The sequence below is a fragment of the Asparagus officinalis genome, chromosome 2 (assembly GCF_001876935.1).
Source record: "Asparagus officinalis chromosome 2, Aspof.V1, whole genome shotgun sequence".
NCBI classification, from domain to species: Eukaryota; Viridiplantae; Streptophyta; class Magnoliopsida; order Asparagales; family Asparagaceae; genus Asparagus; species Asparagus officinalis.
The window spans coordinates 2,576,472-2,594,480 of NC_033795.1; the positions used below are offsets into that span (position 1 = coordinate 2,576,472).

An 18,009-nucleotide genomic window follows, 5' to 3' on the forward strand; every position below is an offset into this window, starting at 1 on the left:
CGGAGAGTTAGGGTGTAATAATCGTAAGGGAATGAGAACGAGGGAATTTATAAGTTAGGTAATGGGTATGTGGGTTACGAGTAGTGGTAAGAGTTCGGTCGGGTCGGTTTAATCGGATTGTACTTATCTGAACCCGACCCGACCCAGCAACGGAGAGTTAGGGTGTAATAATCGTAAGGGAATGAGAACGAGGGAATTTATAAGTTAGGTAATGGGTATGTGGGTTACGAGTAGTGGTAAGAGTTCGGTCGGGTCGGTTTAATCGGATTGTACTTATCTGAACCCGACCCGACCTGAAGTTTTCTCAACCGCACCGAACTGCCCAAAGTCTGGCGGTTCGCGTCGGTTTCTCAGTGTGAGCCGAACAATGCTCACCCCAGACAACAGAGGAGAGAATGACACTCTCTCCTCTCTCTCATCATATATATATATATATATATAATATATATATATATATATATACAGTTCGGTTCAGATACCATTCAAATGCGTACGCCAGCAACCTGGAAGCATGATAACTTCTGGGCTTTTTTGAAAAATGCCATTTCGTTTTGTGGGAATAAAACCCTCTGCCTTCACATCCCCAATCAGCGTCATCCCCGTGAATCTGGAGAGCAAATTTCCTCTCCTCTCCCCCCTCCAAGAGCCGTCCTCCTCAAAATCGACTCATCTCCGCCGACCAACTACGGGAGCCAACGCTGCCGTTATGGGTGATCTCGTATCTCTCCTCTCTCCTTCTCCAGCGATCCCTCTTCGTCGCGAGCCACGCTCCGCCGATTTGACATCGCCAGTCGACCAGGCAGCCAACTCCGACGGAAGCTAAACGCCAGGTAAAATCTGCGATCCCTCTTCTAACGATGGCTCTTCAAATAATTTGTCTTTTTGATCCTTACACTAAACATTTGAATCTTGAGCCCTAGCCTGAGAGTATCTAAAATCAGATCGAGAGAGAGCCCAAGACCTTCCTTCATCCCCAAAACGAAGGCTCCATTTGAGAAAAAAAATACTGATTCAGAAAAATAATAGTGATTGATGGCTTTGATTTTCGCTGCTGTGGAGCTTAAATTTGATATATGATTCATGTATTTAGAAAAAAATTTCCCCCAAAAATATTTTTATGATTCACTTTATTTCACAGCAGCAAATCATAGAAATTTTGATTGAGCAGGTTAATACATATGATTCATATGATTCAAGAAAAAATGCTAGAACTTTAACTAAACTTTATTTCACATCCCCAATTCATATTGATTAGAAAAAAACTTTGCTGCTGTGGAGCTTAAAAACATAGAAATTAGTAACATGTGATTCATATGATTTTATTAGAAAGATGTAAGTGACAAATAGTGATTGATGCTTTGATTTGTGCTGCTGGAGCTTAAATTTGAGTTACTCCTATTCTGCTTAAATTGCAGCTGTTCAGTAAATCTCTAATTCACATTAAAACTAAATCTGAGTACCATGCCGGAACCAAGTATAATGTCTAAATATTAAGTGCAAAGTTTTAACTGGGGAAGATCTTGATTCATATGCTGAGGAAGTTTAGTTACTTATGCTAATGTTTGCTTTACACTTTGCTTGTAGCACGCCAGAAGAAAGTTGTCTAGATCTTCCCAAATATTGCAGTAAATTTATATCCAAAAATTTGTCATAATGGCTTGTATCTTTAAAGGTGAAGTTGAAGTTGCATGTTTGTAAACCTTGCAATTAGTGTTGAGTTGCTGTAGCTTTAAAGGTGAAGTACAATTGCATGTTTTGTAAACCTTACTTATAGCATCTTTTATATGAGAAATAGTGTTTTAGATGAAATTAAATGGTGATTCACGTGGATTTTGCATTCATGAAAGCATCTGAAAGCATCTGATGGTTTGAAGCTCATTGTTCCATATAGCAACATAACTTGGTTATTGGTATGAGTCTAATAATCTGTTCTCATTGGTTTAAATGCAGAAGCATTACCGAATGGGGTTTGTGGACATTGCTCAAAGGCTTTCTGCTCTTGCAAATGCACTGGCATACCGAATGGCTGTGGGTTGTGACATTGCTCAATATCTGAGAACACCCCTCTCAATGCTATTACCAACCTTGTAAAGCTCGTTTTTTGGATGAGATTTAGCTTGGATTTTCTGTTTGTGGCGTTAATTTGAGAAACAATATTTTTGTGGCCTGTATTGTTCGTGACATTTGACGTTGTTTACATTTGCGTGAATTATGTATCAGCTAGCAATTATTTATGAAAAAATTGGAGATAGAAAATTGTGAATGACGTTCAGGTGTTTTGCCTAATTATGTTTTCAAATTCAGCTTGGTTGATGTCGACATTGCGTTATGCTGTTTTGGTTTTTGGGGGGATTCGGAGCGTTCTGCAAAAAGGCAGATGGGTGGATGTTGTTCGAGATCAATCTTTACCGGTTTGTTCAGTTTCAGATGTAACAAGTCTCACCAAGTCTCAGCTCCGTCGCAGAATCTCTCTACAGGTCGATGCGGTGTAGATCGGTCGATGTGGCGTAGATCATTGCGATTTTATCTACGCCTGAGAATGGACGTAAAGGGAATGGATATTTTTTTTAAAGCAAAAATCAACTATTATGCTATAATTCCACTCGAGTTGAATTTCTTTGTAAATTGACAAAACTACATAGTTGTCGTGTCAATATTGTGGTATCAAGTCTTTACGATCAAGTGAACTAGAACATTTAGCTATGCCATCAGATGTCAATGAAAATTTAGTCCTAAAACAACCAAACTCAAGGTCCTGATGTTGCCTCAACACGCGTCCGCTATCTAAATCTGGCATCACAAAGCAAGCACTAATAAACCAAAAGCTGCAAGCAAATATAACACATCTCAGACGCACAAGACTATTGAAAAGCCATACATAATTGATTACTGAAAAGGATTTACAAAAGAATAGCTCAACTGCAACCATTCTCTCCAAACAAATAATACAGCAGCAGCATTACAAAGCCAGACACAAAAAAGGATTTCGAAAAGAAAACAGAAAAAGAAAAGGGGGGGCCTCGCAACCTCTCAGTGGACTACAATTTTACAATCACATACCAGCAAGTGATATTTTCTTACAAATAAATCAGATGGATACGTATATTGCTAAGTACAAAGGAGCTCGGCAGGATGAATAAATATGTCAAATGCATTGTGGAAAGCCTTATCTACATCACAGTGCAATTGCACTTGGATTCCAATTTCGGGGGCTTTAGATCATCTCCATCATCCTGCGTCTGTAACCGAACCTGGAGGAGGTCGGAGCTGACTCGCAGGGCTTGGGGTCACGACGGAATGGACGGAGGAGCTCGACAGTCGGATGTTGGGCTGGGCGAAGCTCGAGGAGCTGGGAGTGTGGCAACGCGCGAAGCTCGGAGGTGGTCGGTGGTTTTGGCATCGGAAGGAGCGCGGCGATGGCTGAGGGGTTTGGCGCGGTCGGTGGGCAGGGGAGGGGAGTCGGCGTGGGGCGGTGGGGGGCCTCGTCGGAGTTGGCTCTGGTCGACGGCGATGCAAATCGGCGGAGTTGGCTGCGCGATCGAGAGAGGGATCGCTGGAGAAGGAGAGAGAGAGATCGAGATCACCCCTAACGCAGCGTGGCTCCCGTAGTTGCGCTGCGGAGATGGGTCGATTTTGAGGAGGGACGGCTCTTGGATGGGGGGAGAGAGAGGAATTTCTTCAGATTCACCGGGGATGACGGTTGAATTGGGGATGTGAAGGCGGAGGGGTTTATTCCCCAAACGAAGCGCATTTTTTCAAAAAAGCCCAATCAGCTGTTGCTGCGTACGCATTGATGCGCGTATCTGAACGCGACTTGTATATATATATATATATATATATATATATATATATATATATATATATATATATATATATATATATATATATATATTATATATATTATATATATTATTATATATATATATATATATATATATATATAAGAGAAATGGGTATGCTTGGTACTAAACATAAGTTTTTATGCTCGGTAGTGAGCTAGCATATTCCCCTCCACTCATTGAAATCGGGGATCACATTCACATGAGTTGGGGAGCAGTTGGGAATTGAAAATGAGTGGATGAGAATAAGACACCTATATATATATATAAGAGAAATGGGTATGCTTGGTACTAAACATAAGTTTTTATGCTCGGTAGTGAGCTAGCATATTCCCCTCCACTCATTGAAATCGGGGATCACATTCACATGAGTTGGGGAGCAGTTGGGAATTGAAAATGAGTGGATGAGAATAAGACACCTCACTACCAAGCAAAAAATTTATGCTTTGTACTTTGTGAAATGGGTATGATTGGTACTAAACACAAAAAGTTGTGCTTTATAGTAAGGTGTCACATCCCCCTCCACTTATTCAAATGGTTGCATATCCTCATACACTCCTCAATCCATGTAAATATGGTCCCCCATTTAAATGAGTAGAGGAGGATGTGTCACCTCACTACCAAGCATAAAATTTATGCTTGGTACCAAACATACACATTTCTCTCTCTCTCTCTCTCTGTGTTTCTCATTTTGCATATAATAGAAAATATCAGCACTTCAACTATTATTTCAAGGTAATTATAAAACGTGGGCTTTTTCTAAACAATACGCAGCCCATTAATAGCCCACAAGAAGTCCATCCCCGTATCCACGTGCCCGACCCATTACTTGTACAAATATCTCCCGAGCCTCGCTGTGTCCATTTTCGTAAATTTACCAAAAAGCACAGACACGCGGTCTCCTCTCCTCTTGCAGCCCCTCGCCGCAAAAACCCCCAACCACCACGCAGCGTTTGCAATCTCAGACCCTAACCCTAACCCTAATCGCCGCCGCCGTTTCAATGTCCACGAAGAGTGCGGGGGAGGAGATCGAGGAGCTGAGGGCGAAGGCGATAGCCTCCATGCCGACGTCTTCAGCAAACCCTAGCTCCGGCCCAAGATCCAAATCCTCGCAATCTAAAGAAGAGGGCGAGATCTCTCCCTCTGAAGACGCCGCCTCTGTAATTCTCCTCTCCCTCGTTTGAGCCCTAAGATTGAAATGTTTCGTTTCACCACTCTCTGATGCTTCATTTTAGGGTTATTTTGTCTGTTACTATTGTTTGTAGTAGGTTTGATTGGTTTCTGGTGAGTTTTTTTTTTGTTGCTTTGCATTAGAACCGTTGTGGACGTAGGTTTGGTAAGTTTTGTGCAAGAAGAGAATGCTGAAAATGGTTAGTTCTAGTGTCTGCCCATTAGGGATGGATTAAGACTTAGGATTTGAGCACTGCGTGCATCATTTGGTTGTATCTCATGTGGATGACAGTAGCAATCCTTTCTTCGAGTCGTTTTGTGAGGCCCCTTAATGAGCAACCCCGAATACCAAGGTGGCCGTTCTAATTGATTAATTCCCCTTGTTGTCAAATCCTGAGGCAGCTTTTCATCCGGATGTTTAGAATTTGGTTTTACTGTTTTAGTTTGATTGGAAGGTTGATGTTCCATGTATAGTAATTGGCTTTCAGAAGGAAAATTACTAATAATGATGTGATTGCTTGATGGGCGTTGCCAATGGAAATTTCTGATTTGGGCTTGTTTGACCTTATTGAAAGTTTGAAACACTGTTGATGGATTCCTTAGTAGAAACTATTCCATAAGAAATAACGGCATTAGGTATTTGGAAAAAGACACTTAGGAGCATACACTTTGTATCACAGTGGAAGATTATGTAATTGTGGTCGATTTTCTTTGATAAAGTCACTTTTCCAATGTTACAAGTATATTGGTACAGAATTCACCTTCTTTACCATTCTAACTTTCAATACTTTTTTTCTTCCAATTTGTTGTTTTTCACAAAGTTTCTTGTACTTCCATTCAGGAACTACCAACTTGTTCTGGTGCACTACCCAATGCCACAATATTGGAGGAACAAGCACCTATGGTTTCTGTGGATGATCATGATCTGGCAAAATCAGGTGCTTCCAGTCAATTCTGATTTTCTATTTTGTAATCAGCAATGATGTTTGCATTATGACTTCGCTGTGAACATACTAATTAATAATACGCTATTCATATGAAATGCATTACGTTCATCAACTTCTCCCTTTAGTTTCTAGTATTGGTTTTATTTTTCTATGCTATGTCTCCTTTTTTTTATTTTTTATGCTATGTCCCATTTTTCTTTAATGCTTTGGGTTATATGCAATAGATGCTTAAAATCTTCTCCTTTTATTTTTTTTTCCCAAATGTTGGTTTTCAATTATATGATAGACCTTTTGCTTTATACTTTGGTACATTTGTAGTGGATGCTATTACTTTTTGGGAGGCTAGAGATATACCAGCGTGCAAGTTTTTTTGTGAAGTACCTACTACCTAGTAGATTTTAAGTTCTTTATTGTTATTCGTGATTCTGGTAGTAAAATTGTGAGCAAGAGTACAAAATTTTGCCAAGTTCTTTACTTCTTTTGCTTTAAAGATTTTTTCATTTACGGCAATGGAAATATTTTTCTGATTAACTTAGTCAATATCTTGTTAATACTAATATGTTTCAAACTTTCAATTTGGGCAAAGTCATCTTTGTAATAGGTAAGGTTTTGCACAAATTCTTTAAAACCAGTGTTTAAATTTAATTAGAAACCTACCAAGTCACTGTTTATGTAAAAAAAAAGATAAATTTTCGGCCACGTCCATTGTAAAAGTAGTCAAACTTGCTTTGAGAGAAGAGAAGAAGAAGATAAATTTTCGGCCACGTCCATTGTAAAAGTAGTCAAACTTGCTTTGAGAGAAGAGAAGAAGAACTCGAAGACCTTGGAGCGAGGGGGGAGGTGACGGGGGGAGGGGCGAGGGAGAAGCGAGGGACTAGGGAGTATGTACAAGAATCAAGAAGTTAATTTTTGGTCTGCGATGAAGTTGTGGTTTTGAGGAGGTATTCATAGGGATATAAAGGGTAGGGATATGAAGGGTTTACATTTGCAAACTGTCCCATAGAGATAAATGGCTAAAATAGGGTTGAGAGACCAGGGTGTTTGATTGGGCTCCTTCCAATCCAGATAACGGGCCGGTTTCCAGATTAGTCCTAGTCTGGAATTTTGACCCCTCAACCCATAGTCGATTGACCTGGAGCCTACAAATATTCTTGTTGCAACTACTCTAGTCTGTATTTTTCTCAAGTATCCTTCTCTTGCACTAGAGAAAAGAGAGAACCCCCTTATAATCCACCAAACCATGTAAAACATTAGTTAACTTAAGAATAAAAGGTCAGAGGGGAGATGTTATCACATGTATGTATGCATGTGTGTATGAAGTACAATGTTACAGAAGGCGCTAGGCGGACTAAGCATTTGAGCCAACACCTAGACGTCTAAGCATGTACGCTTAGGCGGCACCTAGGCGTTTGGCTATTTTTTTATAATAATTGATAAAAATATATATTAAATTCATATAAATTTGTAAAAGAATAGATAGCAATCCTAGATCCAAACCATGCATACTTAAATGCTAAATAGCCAAAATAATAATTAACAATGTTATAGAAAGCGCTAGAAGGCCTAAGTGTTGGGCCCGTCGCCTACAACTTAGGAGATTTTCTTTTTTGTTTTTTAATTACAATAATTGATAGTAAATGTTAATATTATAGAAAGCTTAGTTGTCGGACAGATGTCTATGCGGATTTCTTTCTTCATTTAAGTGGTGATCGTGGAAGTTTTGTTGAAGGTTGAAGGAGGTGGTGGAGGTGTTTATATTTGGAGGTTAAACGAGTTTGGAAGAGGTTGGAGGATGTGGAGGGTGCAACACAGAAAATCACGATCAAGGTCTAAAGGATGCAATCCACGTAAGCAGACAATGCTCCCCTAAATACTCCCAAAACCTAGATGGATAGTCTAGGTACCGTCTAGACGCTAGGTGCTAATTAGGCAGCCAAGGTACCGCCTAAGCCTAGGCGTACGCCTAGGCGGACTAGGCGGAAGTTTTTTAAAACAGTGATGAAGTATTAAACACTTTCCCTCTTGCTTACAACAAGTAATTGAAAGACTGATAACTTATATATATAGGACACATTCCCCAACAAAAGATGGAATATCTCACGCCCATGTCTTTAAATGATAGCTTGGAATCCATACAACCATATAAAATATCAAACGTTGATCAAACTAAATATAAAAGCTGCAGAAAGCTAGCTGTTATCAAATTTATAGGTATAGAAAGTCGAACAACTTGCATGTATTCAAAAGAAGAAAGACATATGTTCTGTTCTATTAAAAAAACTCTTGAAGCATCCGTGTGCTTTCTGGTTTATCTTATTACTTTCATATTCTTGATTCCATCTGGATATTTATTAACATAGAGTTTTTTTTTCCTGAATTCACGAGCATGTTCCAACTTGATCTTCAGCTAGCTTAAAATCCTGGCAGTTCTCATATTTCTGCAGTGTTTGTATCATTGCCATACCCTTCTCAGTTTGATGGAAATTTTGAAAACATGGTATGTATATAACGCTTAAGTAATGAAGGATTGCTTGATGCAGATTTTTCTACACTAAAAACACTTCGTTCTAGCAGTCCAAGCATGGTAAATGCTCAGGTCCAAACAGCAGCTGCGAAAAACTATAGTAAGCATTTTAAGACAGCTCAGGTGCCACACAAAGCTACCAATAATCGCAATCTTTCCTGGCATGGGAAAGGTTCAGATGAGAATCTTGTGATAAGCTTTTCAGATGATGACAGTGAAAGCAATTCTGAAGAATCTGAATCAGAAAAAACTATCAGCAGAAAAGAAAATATTGCTAGAGCAAACAGATCTGAAGTGCCAATAGCATCCACTCCACTTCCATCGAGAAAATTGCAAGGATCAAATAGAACAAATCTTGTGCAGAAGAAAGGATTGGTGAATCCTGCTCGCATTTCTGATATGAGAACCCGTTTGACAAGTTCCAATTATGTAGGAACTCCAGCTGAGATGGATTCTCTGGCTCCAAGACATAAACTTAGCACCAAAACTTCAGCAAGGCAAGAGCAAGGCTATGGACCAGATTCGTATGCGGCTTATCATAGATTAGCAAATTTACGTCAGGAAATTGTGCTACGGGAGAATAAACTGAAGGCACAAAATAAATCGATTCCTCAAAGTAATGAAAAAACTGGTGGTCCTCATAGTGGTACTGGTAACCGTGGTCCTCATGCCGTGGTACTAGCAACCAAGGCTACTGGTGTTAAAAGACCCGCCTCTGTTGCTGATAAAGGATTGATACCAAAGGAGAAAGTGCAGAAACATCTGAAACCTTCTGTAGGCACAATTGGCAAACATAGTTCTATTAATCAATTGAAATTACCTATATCTGCCGTCAAATCTGCTCATGGATGCAGTTCACAACTTATGGAAAATGACGGTCATCTCCACAAGAGAGATATAATGGAGTCTCGCAACCACAAGAATGAAAATCAACAACATGCTGCTGTTACAAGCACCATGATGTCATCTGGAGGTTTGCTGAAAGTGAACAACGGACCTACAGTACCTGTCTCTGAAACCATGTGTTCCAATGCGTTGGTCTTTTCTAAGAATAGGAATCAAAGTAAGTTGGTTTCTGATGTCTCTCGTAGTTATGATAACTCTGAGAAGAGGGAGATAGCCATAAATTTTCATGGCATACCTGGACAAAGGCCATGCCTATCGCAGATAGATCCTAATATAGAGGATGGAGCACTTCGTGAGAGCAATGTGTTACTCCATAGAGATCCGGTACATTTCTAGGGTACTCAATTCTTTTTTCATTTGAAGTATTCAAAACTAAGCTGAAGAGTTGTAGAATCTGGCATATGGTGGTTATTCTGTAATCCTAACAAACTTCTATGTGATGAGTGTTGAGTTTATTCAAGTTGAGAGTATTGAAAAATATTTGGATAATTCTTCCCCTATTTTACTTGCAATAATAACTGAAAGTTCATAGTTGCAACAAAATAATGTTCTTGTGTATTACTTTGAAAAAAAAGGACTTTTGCGCACCTTCTGACATAGTTATAATTTTTGTCTTCAAATTTGGCAGAACAGAGAATTACCAGGTTCCAATATAACAAGATGTACTGATGTTTCTACCATGCTCCCAAACAAAGTGCCAGGGGACCATAATATAATGGGAACCCGACAAACTCTAGCTTCAACTGCGGCACAAAGACCTCTAGAGACATCAAGTCATTTTTCTCAGAGGTGCGCAGGTCAAGCCTCAGATGGCAAGTCAGGCAACACTGAGGTAAGTCTAGAGGTTCTGTTTGATTAATTTATGTAAAACGGTTTCTTTTTCAAATGGTATTTTCTTTTCCTATGCAAGGCATCTCTGCAAAACCCAAGCATCTTAAATTACTCTACTCAGATAAATACACCGGGAGAGGCAAGCATGAACTTGCAATCTTTAATGGAATTGGAGGACTTGCAAGACAAAGAGTTGGAAGAGGCACAAGAACTCAGACGCAGGTGTGAGCTTGAAGAAAGGCGTGCGCTCAAAGCTTATCGCAAAGCACAGAGAGCTTTGTTTGATGCCAATGAAAAGTGCTGCCTCCTGTATAGAAAAAGGGAACTGTTCTCTGCACAGCTTAGAGGGTTACTTATGCAGGCTTCGGATTCCATATTGCCTTCTGGTTGGCAGAGTCATGGCGGAACCGTATCTGAATCTATAGAAACTCTTCCAGATGCTAGGTTTGGTCTATTGTGTAGTTTGGGACATCACCTTGCTGTTGAAGGTCGAAGTGTTGGTCAGTTTGGCTCTGACTCTAACACTAGATGCTCAAGTGATGCCCGAGCTGATGCATCTTGCCAAAAGTTAAACGAGCATGATCTTGTATCTGCCCAATGTGAACAGGATGCTAGTGCATTAGATCATAGAGATAACCATGCTTTAGATGGCGCATTAAGTCCTGCCTTCCAATCCAATGCATCAAATGAGGATGATGAGAACTATGCTTTTGAACAGAGACCTCTTCGTTTTCAAGTTCTTTCGGAGGTAAATCATGTTCAAACAACTTCTGGTATGACCGAAGCAATAAGATTGCCATCTGATGAGATTGCCCAAGATTATGGACTGCTTGAAGCTTCCTTGAGATCCAAGTTAGTTAAGCGATTTGGTAGCAGATTCCCATACAAGAATAACAAGATAGGTGAAGCAGAATGCCTTGTTCAGGAAGGAACTGATAAGAGTGAAGATGCTACAAACTTCACTTTTTCTGACCAACAAATGCAAGAGGGAGAGAAAACTGAAATATTATATCTGGAAGGTACACGTTCATGCTTTCATTTGAAATTTACTCGGGCTCTTTTACTTGATTACAAGTTGATGTTGTTGTCCAGTTTACATCTTTTGTCACTGTGTAGTTCTTTTTGAAATAACTTTTGCAGCCTTCTTTGAACTTACAATCTGATAATTCTAGTATTTTTTATAATTATTATCATGAATGTGGTGAGTCACACCTTGTGATTCAGAGGCAATTTGTTTTATGTCCAGACGCTAGATAAGATTAAGAATGATAGCAACATGTTCTTTCTGGGGTACGAAAAAGCAACTCAGGCAAACAACTGAAATGATATGTTGATTAGTGGTTTAGCCTTAAACAGTCAAAGCCTTTATTCCTTTGTCTTTTCTCTTTTAGTAGCTAAAACAATAGGACAAGGCAGCTCAAGTCGTTTAGTTAATATGTTTCCACTACTTTCTGCATTATCCATTTTTGTTCCATTAAGTGTTTAGTTACGGAAAACAATATAATAACAGTTAATGTGGTTTAGATGGTTTTGTTAAACCAGATGGTGAGGGTCTGGCTTAAACCACTTAGACACAATGTCCTTATTACTCTGCTAAATGGGGTTGGAGATATCAACTTTGAGTTAGCTTATTCATTTCCCTCTCTTCTTTTTTGGTGTCATATTTTGTTCTGAGTAAATTTATCTGCTAGTTTTGTGATTTGTAGGACAAAGACAATGGAGAACCTATCTTATGTACGCAGTTGAGATCGCTTTGTTCTTGTGTATGAAGAGGGCTTCCTAATGCTGCAGTATCTACAAGCACTAGAATGTATCACCTCAATGGATTTGAATACTACCCATGAATATGTTACCTCAGATAAATCAACAACTTGAAATAGCATGTTGGACATCGGAGCTTCTAAATTCGGAATTGGAGCCATTGGTCTTGATCTAAATGGTTTCAAACTCCTTAACACCAAAATCTAAATGGGGTTAGAATATTTCATACCAATATAGATCTTAGCAACTTGGTGGTATCATTCTATTAGGATCATGTTGATGCACATTTAAGGAACAATTAAATTATATTAATTTGTTTATAGGTGTTCTAAATGATTTAGATCATTTTTACTAATATGGATCTTTCATTAAAATTGCACAACAATACTTTACTAGTGATAGGCTTCAAGCTTACTATTATTAGGATCCGATTCTCTATATATGGTACATATAGACACTTGGGAAAACGGCTTCATTTGTATCTGATTGCAAATACTGTCCCTGATAATGTCATTTAATTCTGTACTGTTGATGTATTAGCATGGAAGAGGCATCAAAACCTCAACTCAAGTTAAGGAAAAACCTAAATACGCTTTTGGTGAAGTCATGGTGGCTTCTTTGAGGTTTTCTGATCATGTTCTTGTACATGTTAGCTATATATGTATATGTCACGGCTTAGATATTTGCATTAATTCCTTCTGCTCTGTTAGCCTTCTACTTTCTTATATATTGTCAGTTACATTTCTTTAGAGGATATCCTTTTGAGGTATGATGTTCATTACCTTTTGAAGGTGTTGAAAGACTAGGAGGAAGTACCAACCAGCTTGCTGCTGATAGCCAGTCTCACAATAATAGCTTCTCTTTAGTTGATGAGGGCCGTATGGATAGAGATTTTCAAGAGGATAGTTTCTTGGACACAGAATCTTGCAGGCCAAACCAAACAACTGGTTCCATTTTACCTTCTTCTGTTCTGCATGTTGCATCTAGACATGCAAAGTCCATGCTGCTTGTGTGTTTAAGTGACTTATCCTCTACAGGAGAGAAGGAAACTGTATTGAGAGAAAAGATCACTGAATGCATGCCAGATGAAAAGAGTACATCCCTCCATGGCATGGTATTTTCAAGAATAGGTAAATTGGAACTCCATAATTATGATCTTACTATTGATCCCTTCTGGCCCTTCTGCATGTTTGAGCTCCGTGGGAAATGTAACAATGAAGAATGCCTGTGGCAGCACATCAAACACCACACTCATAGAAACTTAAAGAACAGTGAGCATTCATTTACATATTGTCCAGTTTTGTATAACTTGCTGCCCTGAAAGCTTTCATCCGTTTAACTATTTACTTGATTCTCTTTCTACGTATACAGATGGTCAGGCCAGCCTTTTACCTAGTGTTGCAAATTCTGATAATCGCCCTGGGCCTCCTCATTACCTTTTTCCCTGTATTTTACCAATTCCATCTTATCACATTGGTTCGGTACCCATAAAAGTTGATTCTCATCTGTCTCAATCAGTACTGGCAAGGAGTATTTGGCAATATTGGCAGAGGGGGTTTTGTGCTTCCTTTTCTTTACCCTTTTCCGTTCAAAGAGTTCTTCCTCCAGATGTGCCATTCTTACAAACTTGTGATGGTCCCGTTGCAGATGGTTATAGTTGGAACAGACTTGCTTTGTATTATCAAACTCTAGATGGTTCAATGGTATGTTGTTTTCAATTAAATCTCGGCGATCCTGTCTATTTACACTTACTTTACGGTAAGCTGCTTAATTGAGGAAATCCTTTTATATGACTATAATTTTTGTTCATTGAGCATGCGTGGTTCGATCTGGAGTTGATCATAATGACACTTCTTTTCTTGATTGAGATATTCCCCAATTATGCATGATCTTTGTCAAGATTCTTGTCCTTCATTTTGTAACATTTCTCCATTGGCTTCTTTATATTATTGTGGATACTTCTCTTATTTATACCTTAACAGGTGGTTTCCTTGTTAATGAAAATTTCCTCCAATGTGTTTAATATGTTTCTTCATTAGCTATTTATAATCGCTGTTTCTCGTCAAATCGCACATGTTGACTTCTGAACCCCGACTCAAATGAGTTATGCTTTTTGGATTATGAGGAAGAAGATCATAATTTAAACAAAGTTTATATGGAAATCATACTCAAGACTCTTTGTGGGCAAATGGCTTCTCTTGTCTAATGATATCCTGGTGAATAATTTCTTAGGCCTTTAGAAAATTCTTGTAACTTAGTTATGGGGCACACTGGTTACACACAAGGGCGGTGTCTTGTTTGAAGATTTCTGCATTATATTGTGCATTTTTTTCTTCTTATCAATCATGTGCTAATCTTTCTTAGCTATTTGTCTCTGTTTTCTATTATCTGAAGCAATCTGTTCATGAATTGCCTGAATCTGAACAATCCTTGGAGATGGCACTTGATCTGTTTGATGGGAGTGTTTGCAAACCAGACAGAAAGAAGGTTATCAGCATAAAATGAAATACTTAGTAATTTTCCTTAATGTTGGTTTTTTTAGCAGGCCTCTTGTTACCTATTCATGTTTCTCAGTACTCTTTGTGTAGGCTCTATGCTTGTTATCACGAGCAATTGAAGTCAACCCCACTTCTGTAGTTCTTTGGGTTGTCTATCTGCACATTTATTACGCAAAGGAGAAGAACATCGGGAAGGACGATATGTTCTTCCATGCAGTAAGTGGCTGCCTTCTTTTGTCTTGGACTTCGGTATCATGTTGACCTATCTATATTAGAATCTTATCTACTGTATAAAATTTAAAATAGCATTGGTTCCAGAGGAAACTAATTCCTGAACAGTTACCATCACATTTTCAAACTTTTGAATCTCAAACTAGGAACTGCGATCTTATTAACAAATAGCCCCTGATTAATAGCTTAATGTACAAACTAGAGTTTGCTGGGTATGTACGGCTACCTTTGTTTTTCTTGTGGCTGATCCCAACATGAAAACTGTTATGCATAGCCTCCACATCACAATCAGGCTCCAGCATATTAGGTGTTAATTTTTTTTGACAACTCTAATGGTATGCTCTTTACTCAGTTTACTGTAAGCTCGTTTTTCTATGGGTGTTAATTAATTGGTACAACCACAACAAAGCCTTTGTCCCAAAGGTTTGGATCGGCTACATAAATTCTATTATTCCATTCAGTTCTATTGTAGGTTATCTGATTGGTTAACTATTATCATTATGTTAGTGAAACACCTCCAAACAGCTGTACAGAAAATAATTTTTTAATATTATACCGATTACATGAAGAACCATTTAAGCACATTAAAGTTAATTTATGATGCTGGCATGACTTCATACCTGTGTTTTGTATGTGATGCATAAAGAACTATATAAATTTGATTGCCTTTCATTATTGTGTTTTAGTTGTGGAATACTTCTCTAATGGGCACCGACATCATTACAAATATAATAATATTCATTACGTGTGATGAGATAGTGTAACATTCTGCTTATTAGGTGCAAAACAACGATGGTTCTTACGAACTGTGGCTCATGTATATTAATAGCCGGAGGCAGCTAGGTGATCGGCTCAATGCATATGAACATGCATTGATGAAATTTTGCCGCACTGAAAACGTTCTTGAGAAGGAAAGAAGATATATCAGCGCATGCATTTTGGACATTTTCTTGCAAATGATTGATTTTGTTTGCATGTCTGGACAAGTGGAGATGGCTGTACAGAAAATATTTGGACTTCTTGGGAACTCTGGTGACACGTTGCTCTCAGATATCCATTCATCCTTGATAGTCTCTGACAGATGTATATTTTGGTTTTGTTGTCTTTATCTAGTAATTTACAGGAAACTTCCAGAGCTAATCGTACAGCAGTTAGAATTTGAAAAGGAGCTGCCATTCAATATTGAATGGCCGTCCACTCACCTAACAACTGACACAAAACATCATGTTTTGAATCTGATGAAACTAGCAGTTGATAAGATGGCTTTAGATACTGATGCCAATCCTCACAGAAAAGATCAAATTGCTCTTAGGTCATTGCACTTTCTGGCTGTAAGCCACATCAAATGTGTAGTGGCACTTGAGGGCTTACATTGTTCTGCAGAATTGTTGGCCAGTTACTTGAGCTTGTACCCAAACTCCATCGAACTGATTCTGATATCTGCTCGTTTGAAGGAAAACTATACTGGGGATTTGGTTTTCAAGGGTTTCGAAGAATTACTTTCTAATTGGCCAAGTGAAACTTCAGGCACTCAGTGCCTATGGAACCAATACATACAACATGCTCTAGTAAATAAAAGGACTGATCTTGCAGAAATTCTTTTGGATCGTTGGTTCCAATGTTTCTCTGAAGATATAAACCTGCATGAAGGCAAGGATGGTTCATGTGATTGCTCTGACCTACCTTCACATGTAAAGTCTGATGGTGGATTAAATAGCTCTAAGCAATATGATGTTTTTTGGTTCCTCAATCTCTCTCTGTATAGGATAATGAAGAAAAACTTAATGGAAGCACACTGTGCTATTGATAAAGCTCTGAAGCTTGCTTCACCTCAAGATTATAAACACTGTGTAAGGGAGCATGCACTGTGCTATTGATAAAGCTCTGAAGCTTGCTTCACCTCAAGATTATAAACACTGTGTAAGGGAGCATGCTGCATTTACTTTAGCAAATGAAGCTGCTTGCTTCACCTCAAGATTATAAACACTGTGTAAGGGAGCATGCTGCATTTACTTTAGCAAATGAAGCTGGGTCTGAGAGCGATAAACCTTTCAACACTATATTGGGACTTCTAAATGGTTACATGGCAGATTCCCGTTCAATGACCATCTTGGAACCATTATCAAGAAAATACTATCGTTACATCAGGAGGCCTAGAGTTAGGCAGCTCATTTATAATGTCTTTGGTCCAGTTCCAAGGGATGCCACTTTACTGAATTCTGTTCTTGAAGTATGTTACGGGACATCACTTCTTCCAGAAAAACTTGATGAGCCCAAGGCATTGATTGATTTTGTTGAATCTCTTATGGAAATTACACCAACAAATTACAAGTTAGCTCTCTCAGTATACAAGTTAACTATGAATTTCTGTCATCCTAGTGTTTCAGCCAATGCTATTAAGTTTTGGGCATGCTCGAATTTGATTAACTCCATATTCCAGGCTATCCCTGTAGCACCTGAGTATATATGGCTCGAAGCTGCTACTGTCATGAGAAATTCAGAAATTTTGGATGTTTCTGTGAGGTTTCATCAGCAGGCGGTATCAGTCTATCCCTTCTCCATTAAATTGTGGCGGTCATACTTGGATATCTGTAGAAGTACTGATGATATTGATAAGATCGTAAAATGTGCAAGAGAAAGAGGTGTTGAACTTAGCTGATTTTTTGCTGTGTTCATCTGTAAGAAATTTATGAATGTGCATTAGAAGCTACGGGAATCAAGTAGAGAGATGCATGATATCCAATGAGTTTTATCGTCATTGGGATCAAAGGCGAACAAATGGAAGTAGCATTGTTGTTATATAATTCTCCTGATTGAAAGTTTGCTGACACGAAAGTCTGTGCTATGGGCACTCGGGAGTTACATAGATGGATACACATATAAATACTTGTTATATAGGAAACTTGGAACTTTGTTGTCTATTTCTGATTTGTTATTTGTTTATAGTTTGGCATTGTAAGGGAGAATACTTCAGGGCTGTTGCTCTGTGTAGCGAGAATGAAAAATGAAATTTTACTGAAAGATTTTAAAGCTATTTACTATCTATATTCAGTATCCTGTTTTGGTTGTGCAACTTTAGCATGCTTTTGTTTTGCTGACCCAAGCAGGTATCAATATTTATATAGATATTCTCAGTGGAACTTACTGTGTTGTTGCAAGCTGCAAGCGTAGCAATGTGCCATTCTCCTTGTTTACTGAATTCTCTCAGGTATTGTGCTTTCAACAGCATATTTAGGTGAGGATGACCAATGATCATAGTGTACCTTCTCCTTGTTTACTGAATTCTCTCAGGTATTGTGCTT

At 38.6% G+C, this 18,009-nt stretch overlaps 1 protein-coding gene across 2 annotated transcripts; it reads left to right on the top strand.

Moving 5' to 3' along the window:
- On the top strand, nt 4,709–17,741 carry LOC109829897. Of its 2 annotated transcripts, none has more exons than XM_020396981.1 (11): nt 4,709–4,999; nt 5,851–5,947; nt 8,497–9,710; nt 10,015–10,218; nt 10,297–11,236; nt 12,770–13,249; nt 13,350–13,681; nt 14,373–14,465; nt 14,567–14,692; nt 15,487–16,543; nt 16,684–17,741. In XM_020396981.1, the coding sequence occupies exons 1-11, from the start codon at nt 4,841–4,843 to the stop codon at nt 17,364–17,366; spliced, it is 5,385 nt and encodes a 1,794-aa protein (XP_020252570.1). In that variant the 5' UTR covers nt 4,709–4,840; the 3' UTR covers nt 17,367–17,741. The 2 variants fall into 2 exon arrangements, with proteins under 2 accessions (XP_020252570.1, XP_020252571.1); XM_020396982.1 differs by having other exon boundaries at nt 10,339–11,236.

Excerpts from the sequence above, each read along its gene's own strand:
- LOC109829897 (XM_020396981.1), top strand. The coding sequence starts at position 4,841 with ATGTCCACGAAGAGTGCGGGGGAGGAGATCGAGGAGCTGAGGGCGAAG. Across the intron at positions 11,237-12,769 it reads TGAAATATTATATCTGGAAG|GTGTTGAAAGACTAGGAGGA; the intron begins GTACACGTTCAT and ends TACCTTTTGAAG. Across the intron at positions 16,544-16,683 it reads GAAGCTTGCTTCACCTCAAG|ATTATAAACACTGTGTAAGG; the intron begins ATTATAAACACT and ends CTTCACCTCAAG.